Here is a 20,519-nt window from a genome sequence, read left to right on the forward strand (position 1 = left end):
GGAAAATTCAGCTGGCCCTGAGAAGGGATGGGACTTGGTGACAGTCACAAGTACACCAGTGGCCACACTGGGCCAGAACCCAGGTCTCCCCGCCCCAGTCCTGTTTCCTGGCACCACATCTGGTGGCAGCTCAGACCCACCCAAGGAAGCAGTAACTTGGCTCTCTGTTCACTTAAAAGCTGAGGATTGGTTTTCTTTTATATTTACTTCAACTCTAAGGGAACGAGGAGCTCAGTACTTGGGAGGTGTTTATTCGGGTACCATTTCTGCTGACAAATGGAGTAAATGCTAAAATTACAGGTTCCATATGTGCCTCTACCCTGAGGACAACATCCCTGGGTTACCAGGGTCCCTTGAACCTTGATTTCTGCTGCCCCAAAGGTTCAGGGAATGAGTTGAGGATAAAGAAGGGGATACACTCCTATCTCAGCAACACACCTGTCGGCCACCACTTGCAAGAAAGGGGCACATGAGAGTCAAGGGGAAGCCAACTCCATTCTGGGGTAATGTCGCATCTTTGACAACACCGGGTGACACGGTGGGCAGGACCGATCATGGGGAGGGATGTAGGCAACACAGCCTCTTGGCGCAAGACTCGGGCTCCGTGGGGCCTTACATTTTGGCCGCTATTAAATGGCAGACTTGGCAAATGAGCAATGTGAGGCTTTGCCACAAAAATTCACTTTGACCTTGAACCACAGGGTCCTACTGTGAAGGGAGAGGTTGCTCAGGACCCCGACACTGCTGCCCACCTGGCTTTGTATATCACCGGCTGCCAACCCCTGCCCCACCACGTCTGCCCAAACCCACCCTTTGGCATTAGATGATGGGGCACATGGCCACCCGTGGGTCACCGCAGTTGGCTTCCCGGGCCCCAAGCTGGGCAGACCCTGCTCCCTCCCTTCTGCAGCCCCCTTCAGACCTAGTGTGGTTGGGCCGACCTGTGTGAAAATGGGCATTTGAATACAGCTCGCCCAAAACGCGCAGCCTCTTGGAGTCTCAGTATTTTCTCACGATAAAGATGGAGGTGATAATTCTTATGTCTGGGAAAACTGTGAAGACTGAATGAGATGTGGGACATCAAACTCTTGGCACACAACAGGTAAATATTTATTCCAACCCCCTAACCCTCCCCTATGTCCATTTAAGTCATCAGAACTCATCATTCAGGGGATAAACAGAATGGTTCCCCCAAATGTCCTACAGTGTTTCTGGGCCCAGTATTGTCCCCAGATGCTCTGGGCCCACAGTAAGGGTCAGTGATCTCACTGGGGACCTATGCAGGTCTCCCAAAGCTTGCCTGGGGAAAGGTCATGAACAAAACCGACTACGGCCACCCAGAAAGACAGGCTGCTGCCCTGTCCCTGCAGCCCCGTCCAGCTACATCCGCAGGCCTTGGCCTCTGCACACTTCAGCTGACTCCTTATTAATCAGAGATCAATTTCCCGATTACATATGAAGCTCCTACCAACAGGTTTGCCTCCAGATGGCAAATGTGCCTGCATTTAGGATGAATCAAACGTATTTACTTTTCAGATGTTAGGGGTTTAATAAAATCCATAATGCCTTTGGCCTCAAGCCCTCTTCCTATTAATTATTAAACCCTTGTGTGTTTCGAGGGTAATTGAATCCATGTTTCTAATTAGTTTACACTTAATTCATCAGAACAATTTTTAAAGGGCTGATGGATGTCCCAATAAGCCTCATGGGCAGTTTAATGAATCTTTATTTAGGAAGAAATTGGACGCACACCAAACTGTTAGTTACCTCCAGGGAGCGGGATTGGAACAAGGGCCTGGGAAGGAGGCACTTGTGTTTTTTCACTCTATACATTGCTGCACTGCTTGACTTTTTAAAAAAATGCAGAGTTCCCATTACTTTCACCATTTTAAAGAAACAACTGGAAAAGGAAAATGGCATGAATTTTTTTAAAGGGAAATGGAGTGGATGCAAATGAGTCCCAAGCATTCCGAAGGCATTTTGGAGTGGAGAAGGAAGCCTGGTTTCTGGCTCTAGGAGACCCACGGTCTTCTCCTCCACGAGTCACTTAGTATCTAAGAGACCTCAGCCGCTTACTCAACCTCTGCAAAGAAAATTAATCCTACCCATCTCATGGGGCTGTTATTGAATTATTACATAACACGTGTTACTGCCTGTTTAGGACCTTTTGGTGTGTCCCCACTTCCCTTAAGATACGTGCGAGCTCCCCAGCATGGCATACAGGGCCCCTGGTGATCCGGCACGGACGGCCCCACCTCCCCACAGCACTCCACCACCAGTGAGCCCTCTGCACCTCGCCTTTCTCTCTCTTTTGCCCTGACCTGCACACACACTATTCTCCTGCCTTGAAACGCTCTCCCAGCCCCTCCTTCCACGCCCTATCAGGGATCCCTTCCTCCAGAGAGCATTCATTCATTCATTCCATAAATATTTTGTTGAGCGCCTCCTATGGGCCAGGCCCTGGAGATGCAGTGGAGAATAAAACAGTCAAGGAGCCTACAGTCTCGTGAGGGAGATGGGTAGAAATCCAAGAATCACACACACGCACACGTACAGCCACGAAGGACAGATGCACAGTAATCTCAGGGGTATCACAGGAGGGTGTGACCAGGTTGAGAAGTAGGGGTGTCTCAGAGGTTTCCCCGGGTGAGAAAGTGCAAGTGAGTTGACATATAAAAAATGAGGGAGCGGTAACTAAGCAAAGTGGCAGATGGAGGGACAGCATCCCAGGCCCATAGATCCACATCTACAAATATCTCCCCAAGAATAGGTCAGGTTCCTCAGTCATGCCTCCTGGACTACCTTCACCTGCTTATTTATGTCTCCCTAAAAAGATTGTAAGTTCCTTGAAAGCAGAGGCTGTCTTGTTAACTGCTGTATCCCCAACACCAGGCATTCAATAAACGTTGAATACATGACAATGAGTGAATGAATGAATGAATGAATGAATATGTCTAGTATGGTGGCTGGCCCACAAGAGGTGCTTGGTGTCATCACTTCTTTTTCCTTTCCACTATCCTCCCTCTGTTTCAATCATAAACAGGAATGCTCCCTCATCCCCATCATTCCCTCCAGCCACCTCCTGACCACAACAGCACATTCTCAAGGTGCTCTGGGGAGAGGATCCTCCAAGGACAATCCTATTGATGTGTAAGGCACACTTTTTAAGGAATCCAACAAGCAGGTCCTTTAGGGGCCTCTGCTGCAATACAAAATCATAAGAAAACAGTAGAGTCTTTAGGCAGCCAATCTGCTGATGGGTGGGGCTGTGTCCCCACCCAGGTGGTTGTTCGGCCTGAGGCCTCTAGGGCCAGCACCTGCGCCTGGAGGCTGTTGGGTGGGGTCAGGTTTGGGTGCTCAAGGGCCAAGATATCAGTCACCAGGAGTGTTGGCACAGCTGAATATTCCCCAATATGGCCACCGCCGGCATCTGTGTTCTCCCTCACCCCACCCTGAGGTGAGGCACAGCTGCAGCCGCTGCCTCCCCAGGAGACCGTCCGAGACCAGCAGCCGTGTGGATGAAAGGCTCTTGGTGCTGCAACCAGGAGTCAGTGCTGTGCCTCTGAGGTGGGAGAGCCAACTTCAGGACACTGATCCACAAGAGACCTCCCAGATCCACAAAATATCAAATGGCGAAAATCTCCCAGAGATCTCCATCTCAACACCAGCACCCAGCTTCACTCAACGACCAACAAGCTACAGTGCTGGACACCCTATGCCAAACAGCTAGCAAGACAGGAACCCAACCCCACCCATTAGCAGAGAGGCTGCCTAAAATCATAATAAGGCCACAGACACCCCAAAACACACCACCAGACGTGAACATGCCCACTAGAGAGACAAGATCCAGCCTCATCCACCACAACACAGGCACTAGTCCCCTCCACCAGGAAGCCTACACAACCCACTGAACCAACCTTAGCCACTGGAGACAGACATCAAAAACAGCGGGAACTACGAACCTGCAGCCTGCAAAAAGGAGACCCCAAACACAGTAAGATAAACAAAATGAGAAGACAGAAAAACACACAGCAGATGAAGGAGCAAGATAAAAACCCACCAGACCTAACAAATGAAGAGGAAATAGGCAGTCTACTTGAAAAAGACTTCAGAATAATGATAGTAAAGATGATCCAAAATCTTGGAAATAGAATGGACAAAATGCAAGAAACATTTAACAAGGACCTAGAAGAACTAAAGATGAAACAAACAATGATGAACAACACAATAAATGAAATTAAAAATACTCTAGATGGGATCAATAGCAGAATAACTGAGGCAGAAGAACAGATAAGTGACCTGGAAGATAAAATAGTGGAAATAACTACTGCAGAGCAGAATAAAGAAAAAAGAATGAAAAGAACTGAGGACAGTCTCAGAGACCTCTGGGACAACATTAAATGCACCAACATTCGAATTATAGGGGTTCCAGAAAGAGAAGAGAAAAGGAAAGGGACTGAAAAGATATTTGAAGAGATTATAGTTGAAAACTTCCCTAATATGGGAAAGAAAATAGTTAATCAAGTCCAGGAAGCACAGAGAGTCCCATACAGGATAAATCCAAGGAGAAATACGCCAAGACACATATTAATAAAACTGTCAAAAACTAAATACAAAGAAAACATATTAAAAGCAGCAAGGGAAAAACAACAAATAACACACAAGGGAATCCCCATAAGGTTAACAGCTGATCTCTCAGCAGACACTCTGCAAGCCAGAAGGGACTGGCAGGACATATTTAAAGTGATGAAGGAGAAAAACCTGCAACCAAGATTACTCTACCCAGCAAAGATCTCATTCAGATTTGATGGAGAAATTAAAACCTTTACAGACAAGCAAAAGCTGAGAGAGTTCAGCACCACCAAACCAGCTTTACAACAACTGCTAAAGGAACTTCTCTAGGCAAAAAGCACAAGAGAAGCAAAAGACCTACAATAACGAACCCAAAACAATTAAGAAAATGGGAATAGAAACATACATATCGATAATTCCCTTAAATGTAAATGGACTAAATGCTCCCACCAAAAGACACAGATTGGCTGAATGGATACAAAAACAAGACCCATATATTTGCTGTCTACAAGAGACCCACTTCAGACCTAGAGACACATACAGACTGAAAGTAAGGGGATGGAAAAAGATATTTCATGCAAATGGAAACCAAAAGAAAGCTGGAGTAGCAATTCCCATATCAAACAAAATAGAATTTAAAATAAAGACTATTAGAAGAGACAAAGAAGGACACTACATAATGATCAAGGGATCGATCCAAGAAGAAGATATAACAATTGTAAATATTTATGCACCCAACATAGGAGCACCTCAATACATAAGGCAAATACTAACAGCCATAAAAGGGGAAATCGACAGTAACACATTCATAGTAGGGGACTTTAACACCCCACTTTCACCAATGGACAGATCATCCAAAATGATAATAAATAAGGAAACACAAGCTTTAAATGATACATTAAACAAGATGGACTTAATTGATATTTATAGGACATTCCATCCAAAAACAACAGAATACACATTTTTCACAAGTGGTCATGGAACATTATCCAGGATAGATCATATCGCAGGTCACAAGTCAAGCCTTGGTAAATTTAAGAAAATTGAAATTGTTTCAAGTATCTTTTCCGACCACAATGCTATGAGACTATATATCAATTACAGGAAAAGATCTGTAAAAAATACAAACACATGGAGACTAAACAATACAGTACTTAATAACGAAGTGATCACTGAAGAAATCAAAGAGGAAATCAAAAAATACCTAGAAACAAATGACAATGGAGACACGATGACCAAAAATCTATGGGATGCAGCAAAAGCAGTTCTAAGAGGGAAGTTTATAGCAATACAATCCTACCTTAAGAAACAGGAAACATCGCGAATAAACAACCTAACCTTGCACCTCAAGCAATTAGAGAAAGAAGAACAAAAAAACCCCAAAACTGGCAGAAGGAAAGAAATCATAAAAATCAGAACAGAAATAAATGAAAAAGAAATGAAGGCAACAATAGCAAAGATCATTAAAACTAAAAGCTGGTTCTTTGAGAAGATAAACAAAATGGACATAACCATTAGCCAGACTCATCAAGAAAAAAAGGGAGAAGCCTCAAATCAATAGAATTAGAAATGAAAAAGGAGAAGTAACAACTGACACTGCAGAAATACAAAAGATCATGACAGATTACTACAAGCAACTCTATGCCAATAAAATGGACAATCTGGAAAAAATGGACAAATTCTTAGAAATGCACAACCTGCCAAGACTGAATCAGGAAGAAATAGAAAATATGAACAGACCAATCACAAGCACTGAAATTGAAACTGTGATTAAAAATCTTCCAACAAACAAAAGCCCAGGACCAGATGGCTTCACAGGCGAATTCTATCAAACATTTAGAGAAGAGCTAACACCTATCCTTCGCAAACTCTTCCAAAATATAGCAGAGGGAGGAACACTCCCAAATTCCTTCTACGAGGCCACCATCACCTTGATACCAAAACCAGACAAGGATGTCACAAAGAAAGAAAACTACAGGCCAATATCACTGATGAACATAGATGCAAAAATCCTCAACAAAATACTAGCAAACAGAATCCAACAGCACATTAAAAGGATCATACACCATGATCAAGTGGGGTTCATCCCAGGAATGCAAGGATTCTTCAATATACGCAAATCAATTAATGTGATAAACCATCTTAACAAACTGAAGGAGAAAAACCATATGATCATCTCAATAGATGTAGAGAAAGCTTTCGACAAAATTCAACACCCATTTATGATAAAAACCCTGCAGAAAGTAGGCATAGAGGGAACTTTCCTCAACATAATAAAGGCCATATATGACAAACCCACAGCCAACATCGTCCTCAATGGTGAAAAACTGAAACCATTTCCACTAAGATCAGGAACAAGACAAGGTTGCCCACTCTCACCACTCTTATTCAACATAGTTTTGGAAGTTTTACCCACAGCAATCAGAGAAGAAAAGGAAATAAAAAGAATCCAAGTCAGAAAAGAAGTAAAGCTGTCACTGTTTGCAGATGACATGATACTATACATAGAGAATCCTAAAGATGCTACCAGAACACTACTAGAGCTAATCAATGAATTTGGTAAAGTAGCAGGATACAAAATTAATGCACAGAAATCTCTGGCATTCCTATACACTAATGATGAAAAATCTGAAAGAGAAATCAAGAAAACACTCCTATTTACCATTGCAACAAAAGAATAAAATATCTAGGAATAAACCTACCTAAGGAGACAAAAGACCTGTATGCAGAAAATTATAAGACACTGTTGAAAGAAATTAAAGATGATACAAATAGATGGAGAGATATACCATGCTCTTGGATTGGAAGAATCAACATTGTGAAAATGACTCTACTACCCAAAGCAATCTACAGATTTAATGCAATCCCTATCAAACTACCACTGGCATTTTTCACAGAACTAGAACAAAGAATTTGACAATTTGTATGGAAACACAAAAGACCCTGAATAGCCAAAGCAATCTTGAGAAAGAAAAACAGAGCTGGAGGAATCAGGCTCTCAGACTTCAGACTATACTACAAAGCTACAGTAATCAAGACAGTATGGTACTGGCACAAAAACAGAAAGATAGATCAATGGAACAGGATAGAAAGCCCAGAGATAAACCCATGCACATATGGTCACCTTATCTTTGATAAAGGAGGCAGGAATGTACAGTGGAGAAAGGACAGCCTCTTCAATAAGTGGTGCTGGGAAAACTGGACAGGTACATGTAAAAGTATGAGATTAGATCACTCCCTAACACCATACAAAAAAATAAGCTCAAAATGGATTAAAGACCTAAATGTAAGGCCAGACACTATCAAACTCTTAGAGGAAAACATAGGCAGAACACTCAATGACATAAATCACAGCAAGATCCTTTTTGACCCACCTCCTAGAGAAATGAAACCAAAAATAAACAAATGGGACCTAATGAAACTTTAAAGCTTTTGCACAGCAAAGGAAACCATAAACAAGACCAAAAGACAACCCTCAGAATGGGAGAAAATATTTGCAAATAAAGGATCTGAGAAAGGATTAATCTCCAGAATTTATAAGCAGCTCATGCAGCTCAATAACAAAAGAACAAACAACCCAATCCAAAACTGGGTAGAAGACCTAAATAGACATTTCTCCAAAGAAGATATACAGTCTGCCAACAAACACATGAAAGAATGCTCAACTTCATTAATCATTAGAGAAATGCAAATCAAAACTACAATATCATCTCACACCAGTCAGAATGGCCATCATCAAGAAATCTAGGGCTTCCCTGGTGGTGCAGTGGTTGAGGGTCTGCCTGCCGATGCAGGGGACACAGGTTCGTGCCCCAGTCTGGGGGGATCCCGCATGCCGCAGAGCGGCTGGGCCCGTGAGCCATGGTTGCTGAGCCTGCGCGTCCGGAGCCTGTGCTCCACAATGGGAGAGGCCACAACTGTGAGAGGCCCGTGTACAGGAAAAAAAAAAAAAATCTAGAAACAATAAATGCTGGAGAGGGTTTGGAGAAAAGGGAACCCTCTTGCACTGTTGGTGGGAATGTAAATTGATACAGCCACTGTGGAGAACAGTATGGAGGTTCCTTCAAACACTACAAATAGAACTACCATATGACCCAGCAATCCCACTACTGGGCATATACCCTGAGAAAATCATAATTCAGAAAGAGTCATGTACGAAAATGTTCATTGCAGCTCTATTTACAATAGCCCGGAGATGGAAACAACCTAAGAGCCCATCATCGGATGAATGGATAAAGAAGATGTGGCACATATATACAATGGAATATTACTCAGCCATAAAAAGAAACAAAATTGAGCTATTTGTAATGAGGTGGATAGACCTAGAGTCTGTCATACACAGGGAAGTAAGTCAGAAAGAGAAAGACAAATACCGTATGCTAACACATATATATGGAATTTAAGAAAAAAAATGTCATGAAGAACCGAGGGGTAAGACAGGAATAAAGACACAGACCTACTAGAGAATGGACTTGAGGATATGGGGAGGGGGAAGGGTAAGCTGTGACAAAGCGAGAGAGAGGCATGGACATATATACACTACCAAACATAAGGTAGATAGCTAGTGGGAAGCAGCCGCATAGCACAGGGAGATCAGCTCGGTGCTTTGTGACCACTTAGAGGGGTGGGATAGGGAGGGTTATTGGGGGGGAGACGCAAGAGGGAAGAGATATGGGAACATATGTATATGTATAACTGATTCACTTTGTTATAAAGCAGAAACTAAGACACCATTGTAAAGCAATTATACTCCAATAAGGATGTAAAAAAAAAAAAAAGAAGACAGAAAATCTGACAAATTTGTAGATTTTTTACAACTTCCAAACAGGTGTCTAATGCCAGTTGAGTGAAATCTGCAACCAGCCCCAAATGACTAAAACTGCATTCCACCTTAGGCTGATGACAGAATGTGTGTTGCCAGCAATGGAGGGAACCACTTGCAGTGTTTCCCATAACTTGAGCCCAAATGTCTCAATTAAGGGATGCTTAGCTGTGCTTAACTGGTGCAGTTATCACCAGTGCCCTATAAACCCTCCAGTACACAGTGATGTCGTTTATTAGCAGCACCGCCATAGCTTATGTTTGCTCGTGTTCCATTAGAAAACTTCATCCCACTTTAAAGTGCAATGCAATAGGATGTTTGCCAGCACGGAAAGGCCACCTAATTGTGCAAAAGCAGAGATGTGGGGATTGTTTCAGTAATTCATCCAGGCAGGGCTGACACTGCATTATCTGAGAGGCTCTTTGTTCTTTTCTTGCTAATTTCCAAACTCCTACAGGCTCCCCAGCCTTCAGGACCAGCTCCTACTCCCATTTCCCACCCGGATCCACTATGGGAAGAATCTGATCAGCTTCTATTTGTAAATTTAATTTCAAGCAGCCAGACGCTGCCTTCTGGCACCCTGGGATGTTGCTGCTTATGAATAGCTCTAGATGAAATGTGAGATGCTCTCGAGAAGGTGGCTGTGAACTCCTGGTGGAGAAAGGGAGTTGTTGGGAGATGAATGGCATCTGCATATAGAACAAGCTGTGTGCAGTGTGCCTACTGGTACCTCTTCTTTAACGATGCCAGATGCAGCTGTCAGTACCTAGCATCACTGAGAGCTCCCCATTCTGCAGAGGAGGAAACTGAAGCTCAGATGGGTTGACTCACTTGTCCAAGGTCACTGACAGAAATAGGATTAGCACACAGGTGTGTCTGACGCTAAAGGCCTTCACTCCTCCTTAATCACCTGCCTCGGGATTTCTCAGCCTCAGCACCATTGGCATTTGTTGCAGCTGTCTTGTGCATGGCAGGACACTTCGCAGCATCCCTGGCCTTGATCCACTAGATGCCAGGGTCCCTCTCCAGTTGTGACAACCAAAAATGTCTCCAGACATTGCCAAATGTCCCCTTGGGGTCAAAATCACCTTCAGTTGAAAACTACTGTTCTACCTCATGTCATATAAATGTATTGGGGGTGTGTGTGTGTGTGTGTGGGTGTGTGTGGGTGTGTGTGTGTCTTTTTGCTTAACTGTGTTTTCTAATTTTTTTTCTACCAACATACAAGTATTTCTTTTGTTTATATCTCATTACAGTTCAAATCAGTTTGCACACACTATTTAATGTAATCCTTACCAACCAACCTATGGGGTAGATACTGATACATCCACTTCATGGATGAAGATACTGAGGATAAGAGTCAAAGTGACCTGTCTACACCAAGCAGCTAGCGAGGTGCTGGAACTCACGTCTTGCAGGTGCAAGATGTATATTTCACTGCATGTCTCAGCCACAGCCAAACGTGGTAGAAGGCTTGACTCCCAGCCTCAAGGAGCTTAGAAGGTAACTAGGAGGGAAGCCTGTTGCTCACAGCACCACCCATGACCTAGCAGCTGGAGAAAGATGAGTGGAAAGACGGCTGAGCACTGGGGTGGGGAGGTGACTCCAGCCTTTTGCTGGAATGCATCCATAAATAAATTGAAAAGGACTGAAGGTAAAGGGAGAAAAGAGAAATGCATTAAAATGCTCAAAGAGCAGAATTACAAAACTTACGCCTGTCAAGTCTGAGACGAAAGCCCCAAGTGATGCAGAGAGAACCCCACTGCAGGCTTCTTGTCAGTCCGGCCCCACTGCTGGGCTACCGTGGGATGAGCAATGCCACCCACAACGAATGACTTCCCCTGAGCCCAGTCTCTTCTTGGATGTCCGTCCTCCACATCTGCATCTCCCAGATCTAAAAAGTCTAATGGGCAGGCCACAGAGGAAGCGTCAAGACAGGCATAAAAGCGCTCCAGAGCAGAAGAGCAGAGGCCAGGGAAGATGCAAATAATGTTTATGGAGCAGCAGGGGATCCGAGGAGGTGGCTCATACACACAACCCTGTGAGGTGGGTCAGTGTCACCTCCATTTAATAGATGAGTCTCAGAGAAGCCAAACTTTGCGGAGGTCATGGCGCAAATAAATGTAGAAGCCAGCTGGGTATAAATCTTGGCCTGTCACCACCGTACCCTCCTGTCTCACGGGAAAACACTGTGAGAGGAGGTGACCTACCTGTTCTGCTAGACGAATGACGAGAAACATCAGTGCACAAAATACCCTGGGATGCCTCGAGAACGCATTTTCCTGGAGACTGGAATTCACGTCAGGCTGACCTAGCTTGTTTTCTGCTTCCAAGCCAGACAGTGTGGGGTCATCCTCCACCCCCTTCCTTTTTTCATACTCGCACTCTACAATCCCTATAAACCCACCCTTAATTCCAAGTACCGCACTGTCCCATAACATCATACAAACCCACACCATCTTCTCTCTTCATTATTCTAGCTCAGGTTACCTCCGTCTCTAGCCTGGCCTGGCAGACACCAGCCTGGCCCCTACCCTAACGCATTTTCCACGCTGCAGCCAGACCACGCCAAAATTCTCTGCTTAAACACCTTCATTAGAAGGACATCTACCAAACACCTACAGCCAACATCACACTTAATGGTGAAAGACTGAGTATTTTAAGATCAAGAACAAGGTAAGGATGTCCACCCTCACCACTTCTATTCAATATTATATTGAATATTGAGTACAGTCAATATTCTATCCGCTGCAATTAAGCATAAATAAATAAATGGCATCAAGATTGAAAAAGGGGCTTCCCTGGTGGCACAGTGGTTGAGAGTCCGCCTGCCGATGCAGGGGACACGGGTTCGTGCCCCGGTCCAGGAAGATCCCACATGCCGCGGAGCGGCTGGGCCCGTGAGCCATGGCTGCTGAGCCTGCGCGTCCAGAGCCTGTGCTCCGCAACGGGAGAGGCCACAACAGTAAGAGGCCCGCGTACCGCAAAAAAAAAAAGATTGAAAAAGAACAAAAACTGTTTTTATTCACAGCTATTTTTTTAAAACTATCAGAACTATTAATAAGAAGCTCAGCCAGGTCATGGGATACAAGATCAATATACAAATATCAATTGTATTTCTACATATTAGCAGTGAATCATCCAAAAGTAAAATATAATGAAAAATAATTCTATTCATGACAGCAAATCAAAAAAGAACAAAAATCTTAAGAGAGATTTCCAGTTCAAGACGGAGAGCCAAGGCAACATGTTATACTCTCCTTCAACCTGACCTCCCAAGTTGTCATGGAAATAGTCTGAGGTATATAAAAAGAGAGACTATATATATCCATGTGGGAAACTAGGAAAAAGAGACAGACACCTACATGCTACAAACACTAAGGAATTTCTACAAAGATGCAGTGCTGGTGAGACCTGACTAAGAAAAAGGTTCACTAGACAGGATGCTGACAGAGAAATATAGCTGAAAATGTGTTCTCAAGAAGTAACTTTAACCACTAGCGGAATAAAAATCAGAGACGAGGCAAAGAACACTTGTGCTTAAAGATGGAGCAACGGAAATCATAGTAAGGAAGCTTCTTAAAAACAGAAAGTATTAAATATTATACAAGAACAAATACATCAGTTATCACCAAAAATTGTGAGTGAATTAAACCTTTCTGTTAAAGAGTAAAAACTCTCATGAAAGATTTAAAAACAAAACTCTAAAAGATACATAGAAAACAATGACATAGAAATATTAAAATAGAGAAATTAGCAAAGATAGGTGATAAATGCAAACCCAAAAGATAATAAAACTAGTATCAAAGTAGAATTTAAGGCAAAAAAGGGGGATAAATATAACTTCTACATTGGAAGAATTATAATTCACTCTGAAGATCTGATGTTTACAAATACTGACATACTGAAGAAATAACATCAACATATGTAAAGTAAAAACTTAGAAATAAAGGGAGAAAATGATAAAAATAATAGTGAAAATGTGAAAACAATAAGTTGCTTATCCTTGACAAAAATCACTTAGACAATAAACAAGAAATGAGAAAAATTAAACAATACTAATAACATGAATTTGTTCACCCTTCCACCACAGAATACGTGTTCTTTTCAAATACTCAGAACGTTTACCAAAAATGATCTCATACTGAGAAAAAAAGGCAACAACTTCTCCAAAATAGAAATCATAATCTGAACATAATGCAATACAACTAGATAATAACTTCTTAAGTATAAAAAAATACTACTTGGAAATTTTGAGGGAAAAAACCCTAGAGTCAAGGAAGGAACAAAACTGCAGTTAGAATTATTTATTCTAAAAATAATGACTATCATCAAAACGTATGCAATATGGTCAAGGTTGTACTTAGGGGAAAATGCCTCAATGATTTTAATATCCAACAAGAGGTAATGAAACTAATTCAGTTCATGAAAACAGCAAAAGAACACCACCAGCCCAAGGTAAGTGGGAGGGAAGAATGAATAAAGATAAAAGCAGAAGTCAACAAGTCAGGTAATAGGAAAGGGATAAAACTGATAGCCCTAGAGTTGGGACTCTTAAAAGACCAATAAAAGAGGCAAACTTCTGGCAAGACTAAGTAAGTAAAAAGAAAGAAAATGCAAATACGCGGGAGCAGATACAAGAAAGCGGACGTGATCCCAGATAGTGTGGAGGTAGAAATGCTGTATGGGAAAACCATATAATTCTGAAATGAACCAAAATGAGCACATCAGGCAGATGACAGGCATGAGGAGCCCGAGCAGGGATGACCTTGTGGAGGTGCAAAACCCAGGAGCCTTCTCCTCAAACACAGCTGGTTGGCCAGAGTGGGCTGTGCCCTGGCTGGGAATACATCCAGGGACCCCCTGCCAGGACCACCTCCTTAGGTCCCAGAACCCCCACCCTTCCCGGCCGGAGCCATCCCACCTCTGGGGGTCTTCCACACTTCACTCTCAGAACCAGAGAACTCAAATGGCAGAAGATAGAGCTTTGACCACACGTGCGTGGACCCTGCCTAAAGAGAAAAAAGAGCTGGAAGAACTTCAGGACGCAGAATAGGCCTCCAGTCATCTGCACCCCAACCAGCCGCCCCACTGGCCTGATCTGACTTTCTGTCTTTCAACATCCCTCAAGAGTCTGCGCCGGTGCCCCACCGATGGGGTCGCTGGAGCTCGACATCTGATGGTGACCTCGTCCAGTCTCCTGGTTTTAAGCACTAACCAGTCCTAGTCTCCCAACTTTATATCTCTAGCCCCGATGTCCTTGAACTCTAAACTCACATATTGAAGTCCAGGCCTGCCCCCTTCCCAATGAGCACGTCACGTCCTTGAAGACAGTAGCTTTGTTTTGCTCACTGCTGAGTCCCCAGCACCCAGGCCAGTGTCTGGAACATACTAGGTGCTCACGAAATATTTGTGGAATGAGTAAGTGAAGAGCACTCCAGTCCCTCCACCCAAGTTTCACTGAACACCTACTGTGTGCCAATTCCTGTGCAATGTCAAGGGCAGATGGACAAGCCTGGTCTTGTCGAAGAGGAACCACTAGTCAGGGGAGCCCCAGATGCCCATCCCAGCTGCAGACATGGCAGCTCACCTCTGCACTGCCCTGAGAGGGCAGGGAGCAAGCAAGAAGAGGGCTGGCTCAGTCCCGGGAATGTTGTCTGTGACTCTGATCCAAGAGCATCTTAAACAAAGCCTTGAGGACCCCGGGGTCCCCAGGGCTTGGCTGGTAAGCCATGAACCCTTTGTCTCCCTGGGAGCTCAAAGTGTATCTTGCAGGACCAGGACAAGTCTTGCAATGGAGGCACGGAAAGCCACCAGGTCAACAAAACCTGGACAGCTATGACCCTGGGGCCTTGATCTTTGCCCCCCCAAAGTCTGCTCTTCCTGCAGAGGTGGGAGGAGCCTTCCTCCCTGTCTCCCTCCTTGATGCGAACTCTCTCCTTGGGAGGTAGCTCAGAAGCACGGGAAAGCAGTCTCGTCCTCTCCATTGTTCCCTCTTCTATCGAGTGCGCTGCGGTTTAAAAGGTAGAAACTTCCCTAAATTCTCCATTCTGTACCCACAGCCAAAGCCATGCAAATGCAAGGCAAAATCCAACAAAGTATTGATGGTTTTCAAGTCGGGGATGTAAGACATAGTTGCTACTAGCCTTCAGTTCATATCTGCTGGGTCCAAGGGATATATTTCTGTGTGTGCAAAGAATATACACCCAAAGGTGTGCACACACACACACATACGCATGCGAAATCAGCTGTAACAGAAAGACTTGAATTGCTCTGTGTGTTTTCTCTCTAGTCTTCCCAATGGTCCTACAAAACCTCCTGCCTGCTGGGAACTTCTAAGCAGGAGAAAGGAATTGGGAAACATAAAGAAAGCAGAGGAGTTCAGGGCAGGCCTCATAAAAACAGAGGTCTTTCTTGATGACAATTCACCCTGCCTGGTTCTTCCTCTCAGCAAGCTTGGCTCAGGCCCTGCTGTTGGCCACGGGGAGGAGGGGGTGATACCTGGTTCGCAGGTTCTCTGGCTGGGGTGGCCCATCGAACACCGACAGGACGTCAAAGTCCTCCTCCAGGGCGAAGGACTGGAACACAAGCTGGATCCGATGCTGGTCCTCCGCTGTGATGGTCCACGTGCAGTTGGCGTAATTGGGGTAGCCATACGGGAACCCTGGGCTCTCAACGGTGCCATTGGGACCCTGCAGTTGGAACGTGCAGTTCTGGCCTGGGAGAGAGAAAGGGGGCTGTTCAGTACGGCCAGAAGAACTCTGAGAATCTCCCAGAGAGATGGGAGCAATGTGTTAGAGGCGCATGAACCCCCTCTTCCAAGTATTTCCTCTGGACCAGCCCATGCTCAGTGCAGAGGGAAGGAAGGTGGGTGACTGACACACTGAGTGCCAGCTTGCTTGCGCCGTGAGCTGTCCAGGTGATAAAATGGGCATTGTTGCACTCAAGCCTTAGAACAACCCTTGAGGTAGGAAACAATGCTGAGTCTGAACTAAAAGGCCAGCAGACCAGGTGGAACTTCCTCTTTACAACATTAAATGCCAGACTGATGATGTCAAATTTTCTCCATTTTCCACGGCCTCCTGACCCTCCAGGCTCCTCTTCTCAGCCCCAGCCCCCTCCTCCCATCTCCATAGAGAATAAAAGTCATCAGTGGGGATTCCGTTGTCTTCCCAATTCCAAATCCGTCTAGCCCGCCCCACACGGTCTTCCTTCCTCTTGCAGATCAACTAGCCTTCCTGCAATCTAAACATATCCCTTCTATGTGCCCTTTGGATCCCATCTTTGCCTAATCTTCAAGAACCTTATATACGTTTCTCTCTTATGTACGTCCCAAGTGTTCAATCATTTCCTCTCCACTGGAACTTTCCCATTTTAAATGTGTTCAAGACTCTCCTTAAAAACCCAACTCCCCATTCCACTTCTCTTCTCGCTCCAGCCTTGTCTCTCTCTTCCCCTTCTCAGCCAAAGTGTTAGAAAACACAACCTGTCTGTCCTTTCTGTCTCTATTTCCTTACTCCCGGCCCGTCAGTTCTGGCTTCTGGTCCTGTCAATCCACCCAAACAGGTCACCGATGGGTCCAGTGGATCTTGTTCAGCCCTCATTTTAACAGACCTCTCAGCTGCCTCTAACACCGTTGCCTCCTTTCTGGAATCACGCCTCCCAGGCCAGAGCATCTCAGACTATACACTGCACATGAGCAGCACCTGGGGACCTGGCTGGCATTTAGATTCTGATGTACAACACCTGGGAGGGGCCAGAGAGCCTGCTTGTTTACCTGGTGCCCTGCAGATGCAATGATGCTTTGAGCAGCCTGGTCCCCGGCTTCCTCCCATACCGCTCACTCTCCATCCTTCCTCCCATGGCTCTTTCTCTGGCTCCTTTCCAGGTTCAGTGTTGAGGCCTCTCCTCCTCTCTGTCTGGTCTAGAGGACCTCTACTTGTGCACTGATGACTCACAACTTCACAGTCCAGGCCAGACCTCTCTCTGAGCTCCAGACCTGACACCTCCTTTGGGATGTTCAGGCTCGTGATGTCCTCCACCTACCCTTTCCTGACACTTTCCTCTCCTTCACAACCCCATGGACAACCGATCACCCTGTCTCTGTCTCTACTTCCCTCGACCCCACAGCGCCTCTCCCCCAGATTGCCATAAAAACTACCTCCTAACTGGTCAACTGTGTTTACCCTGGTCCTTGCCAACACTACAGCTGGAGGTGTCTTTTCAAAACAGAAATCTGATCAGGTGACCTCCCCTTTCCTCCACCGACATCAAACCTCCCATAGCTCATCATTGCTCTTCAGTAAGGAAAAATCACTTGTAGACCTATGAGGGTCTCTGTACGGTTTGGCCCTTAGTGACCTCTTACCCTTGTGTCCACTAGCTTTCCAGCCAAACCCCACCCTTCTAAAGGACTTGAACAGACATTTTTCCAAAGAACATATATAAAAGGCCAACAGGTACATGAAAAGATGCTCAACATCGCTAGTCATTACGGAAATGCCAATTAAAAACACAATGAGATATAACCTCATTCCTGTTAGAATGGCCATCATCAAAACGACAAGAGATAACAAGTGCTGGCAGGGATGTAGAGAAAATGGAACTCTTGTGCACTGTTGGTGGGATTGTAAATTGGGGCAGCCACTGCTGAAAACAGTATGGAGGATCCTCAAAAAATTAAGAATAGAACTATCACATGATCCAGCAATTCCACTTCTGGGAATATATTCAAATGTAACAAAAACACTAACTCGAAAAGATATCTGCGCCTCCACGTTCATAGAAGCATTACTTACAATAAACAAGACATGGAAACAACCTAAGTGTCCATCGATAGATGAATGGATAAATTAGTTGTGAGATACACACACACACACAAACACACACACAAATATTATTCAGCCATAAAAAAAAAAGGAAATCTTACCATTTGCAACACCATGAATGGACCTCGAAGGCATTATGCTAAGTGAAATAAGTCAGAGAAAAAAAGAATAATACTGTATGATATCACTTATATGTGGAACCTGAACAAACAAACAAAAAAACCCAAAAAACCAAACTCATAGAAAAACAGATCAGACTTGTAGTTATCAGAGGCGGGGGGGGGGGGGGGGAGGGGAATTGGAGGAAGGTGGTCAAAAGGTACAAAATCCCACTTGTAAAATAAATAAGTACTAGTGATGTAACGCACAACATGACGACTATCGCTAACACTGTTGTGTGATATCCAGGTAAGTTGTTTGGAGAGTAGATCCTAAGAGTTCTCATCACAAACAGAACATTTGTTCCTTTCTTTCTTCTTTTCTTTGTATTGTTTTTATATGAGATAATGGTGAGATAATGGTTGTTAGCTGAGCCTACTGTGGTAATCATTTCACAATATACCAAAATCAAACCATCATGCTGTATGTCTTAAATTTGCACGGTGATATGTGTCACAGATGTATATCTGTCAGAAAAAAACACCCCGCCCTTCTCAGTCCTTTGTACTGGCCACACTCTCACTGCACAGCCACAGGGCCTTTGGGTATGCTGTTCTCTCTTCCAGATGTCTAGTCAACTGTCTCTCCCTGACTAGTTCAAACCCCCTATTATATGCTCTCATGATACCATCACCTCTCCTTGGTAGCACTTATCACAGAAGCAAATGTCCATGCTTCCATGTGATTCATTCATAAGGATCTGTTTTCTTGCCAGGCTGTAAGCTCCATGAGAAGACAGACCATACTTGAGTTTTCCCGTCTTTGAATCCATAGCCCAAGCTCAGTACCAGACGCATGGTAAGTTCTCATTCATTTAATACAGTGCTTGTATTTAGTGAGTGTTTGGCTAGACACTCCTCTGAGAACTTCACATATATTAATTTGTTTAATCCTCACAACAGCCCTAGAAGGTGGATACTATTCATATCACCTCCATTTTACAGATGAAGAACTAAGGCAAAGAGAAATTGAGGAAGGGGTCCAAGCCACCCCGTTACTCAGAGATGGGATTCAAAAGTAAGCAGTCCACTTCAGATCCACCTTAACTATGATGCTGATAAACGGACTCAACACTAATTTTTTTAAAGCCCACTTTAGGGATTAACTGACAAGGACAGTTAATCTCTAAAATGACTTTAATATTGAAAAATCTCTTTTAACAGAAAAGAGGGATAACACAAAGTATCCCATTTAAAGAGGAAAAAAAAAGCTAAGGTCTTATGAATAAATGCTAAATGGGCATTTAATAAACTTAGACATGTAACCCTGATTGAAATAAGCATTTGGAAGTAGGAGAAAGAATATTTCCTTAGCATGATAGAGCAACCATTTTAAAACAATAACTTACATCCTACTTACGGTGAAATGCCTGATTAAGATCAGGAATGAGATAGAAATGCTACTATCACCTCTGAGATTTCATGCTTTATTGGAAGAGCTAATCCATGCGATGCAAGAAAAAGAAAGGAGAAAGGAGCAAGCAGAATTATGGTTTGCAGATGATATATTAATATACCCAGAAAACCCAGGAGAATCAATTAGGAAGCTATTAGAACTAATAAGAAATTTCAGTAAAGTAGCCAAACACAAAATAAGTATACAAAATCAATGACATTTTCCATATGCAAGTGACAGATAAAAATATAAAGAAAAAAGGTCTTATTTATGATAACTACAAAATGCGTATAATAAATGGAAATAAACTTAATAAGAAACAGGCAGTCACTGTATAAAAATAACATTTAGAGAAGGATAAAAAATTTGAATAATTGGAGAGACATATGTAATCTTGAGTGGAAGACAAACTTCTGAAAGGTTAATTTGGAATATTAACCTTTTGAAAAGTTAATTTATAAGCTTAGTGCAATTCTGATCAAAAGCCCAATAACCTGTTTTAAATTTGGTAAGAGCGTGCCTAAGTTTAACTGGAAGAAATAGGCAGTCGCAGACAATGGATATTTTTTGAAAAGGTAGAAACTGTAGTATTCTCATTCTACAAGATACTAAACGGAATCACCGAATGATGCTTTGAAAATAGTGTGGAGGTGGCCCAAGGGTGGACAGGCAGAACATGACACAGTATTACAGCAATAGTTTTAAATAGACGTAAAAATTAAAATATATATAAGCATTAAAAA

The 20,519-nt window shown here is 43.6% G+C and overlaps 1 protein-coding gene across 1 annotated transcript in view; it reads right to left on the reverse strand.

Moving 5' to 3' along the window:
* The window catches only part of CSMD2 (CUB and Sushi multiple domains 2), a 667,671-nt gene that overhangs the window by 589,221 nt on the left and 57,931 nt on the right, over window positions 1–20,519 (reverse strand). The window contains 1 exon segment of the mRNA XM_060018797.1: window positions 15,896–16,112. Within this exon segment, the coding sequence (XP_059874780.1) occupies window positions 15,896–16,112 (217 nt within the window).

The sequence above is a fragment of the Delphinus delphis genome, chromosome 1 (genome assembly GCF_949987515.2).
Source record: "Delphinus delphis chromosome 1, mDelDel1.2, whole genome shotgun sequence".
NCBI classification, from domain to species: domain Eukaryota; kingdom Metazoa; phylum Chordata; class Mammalia; order Artiodactyla; family Delphinidae; genus Delphinus; species Delphinus delphis.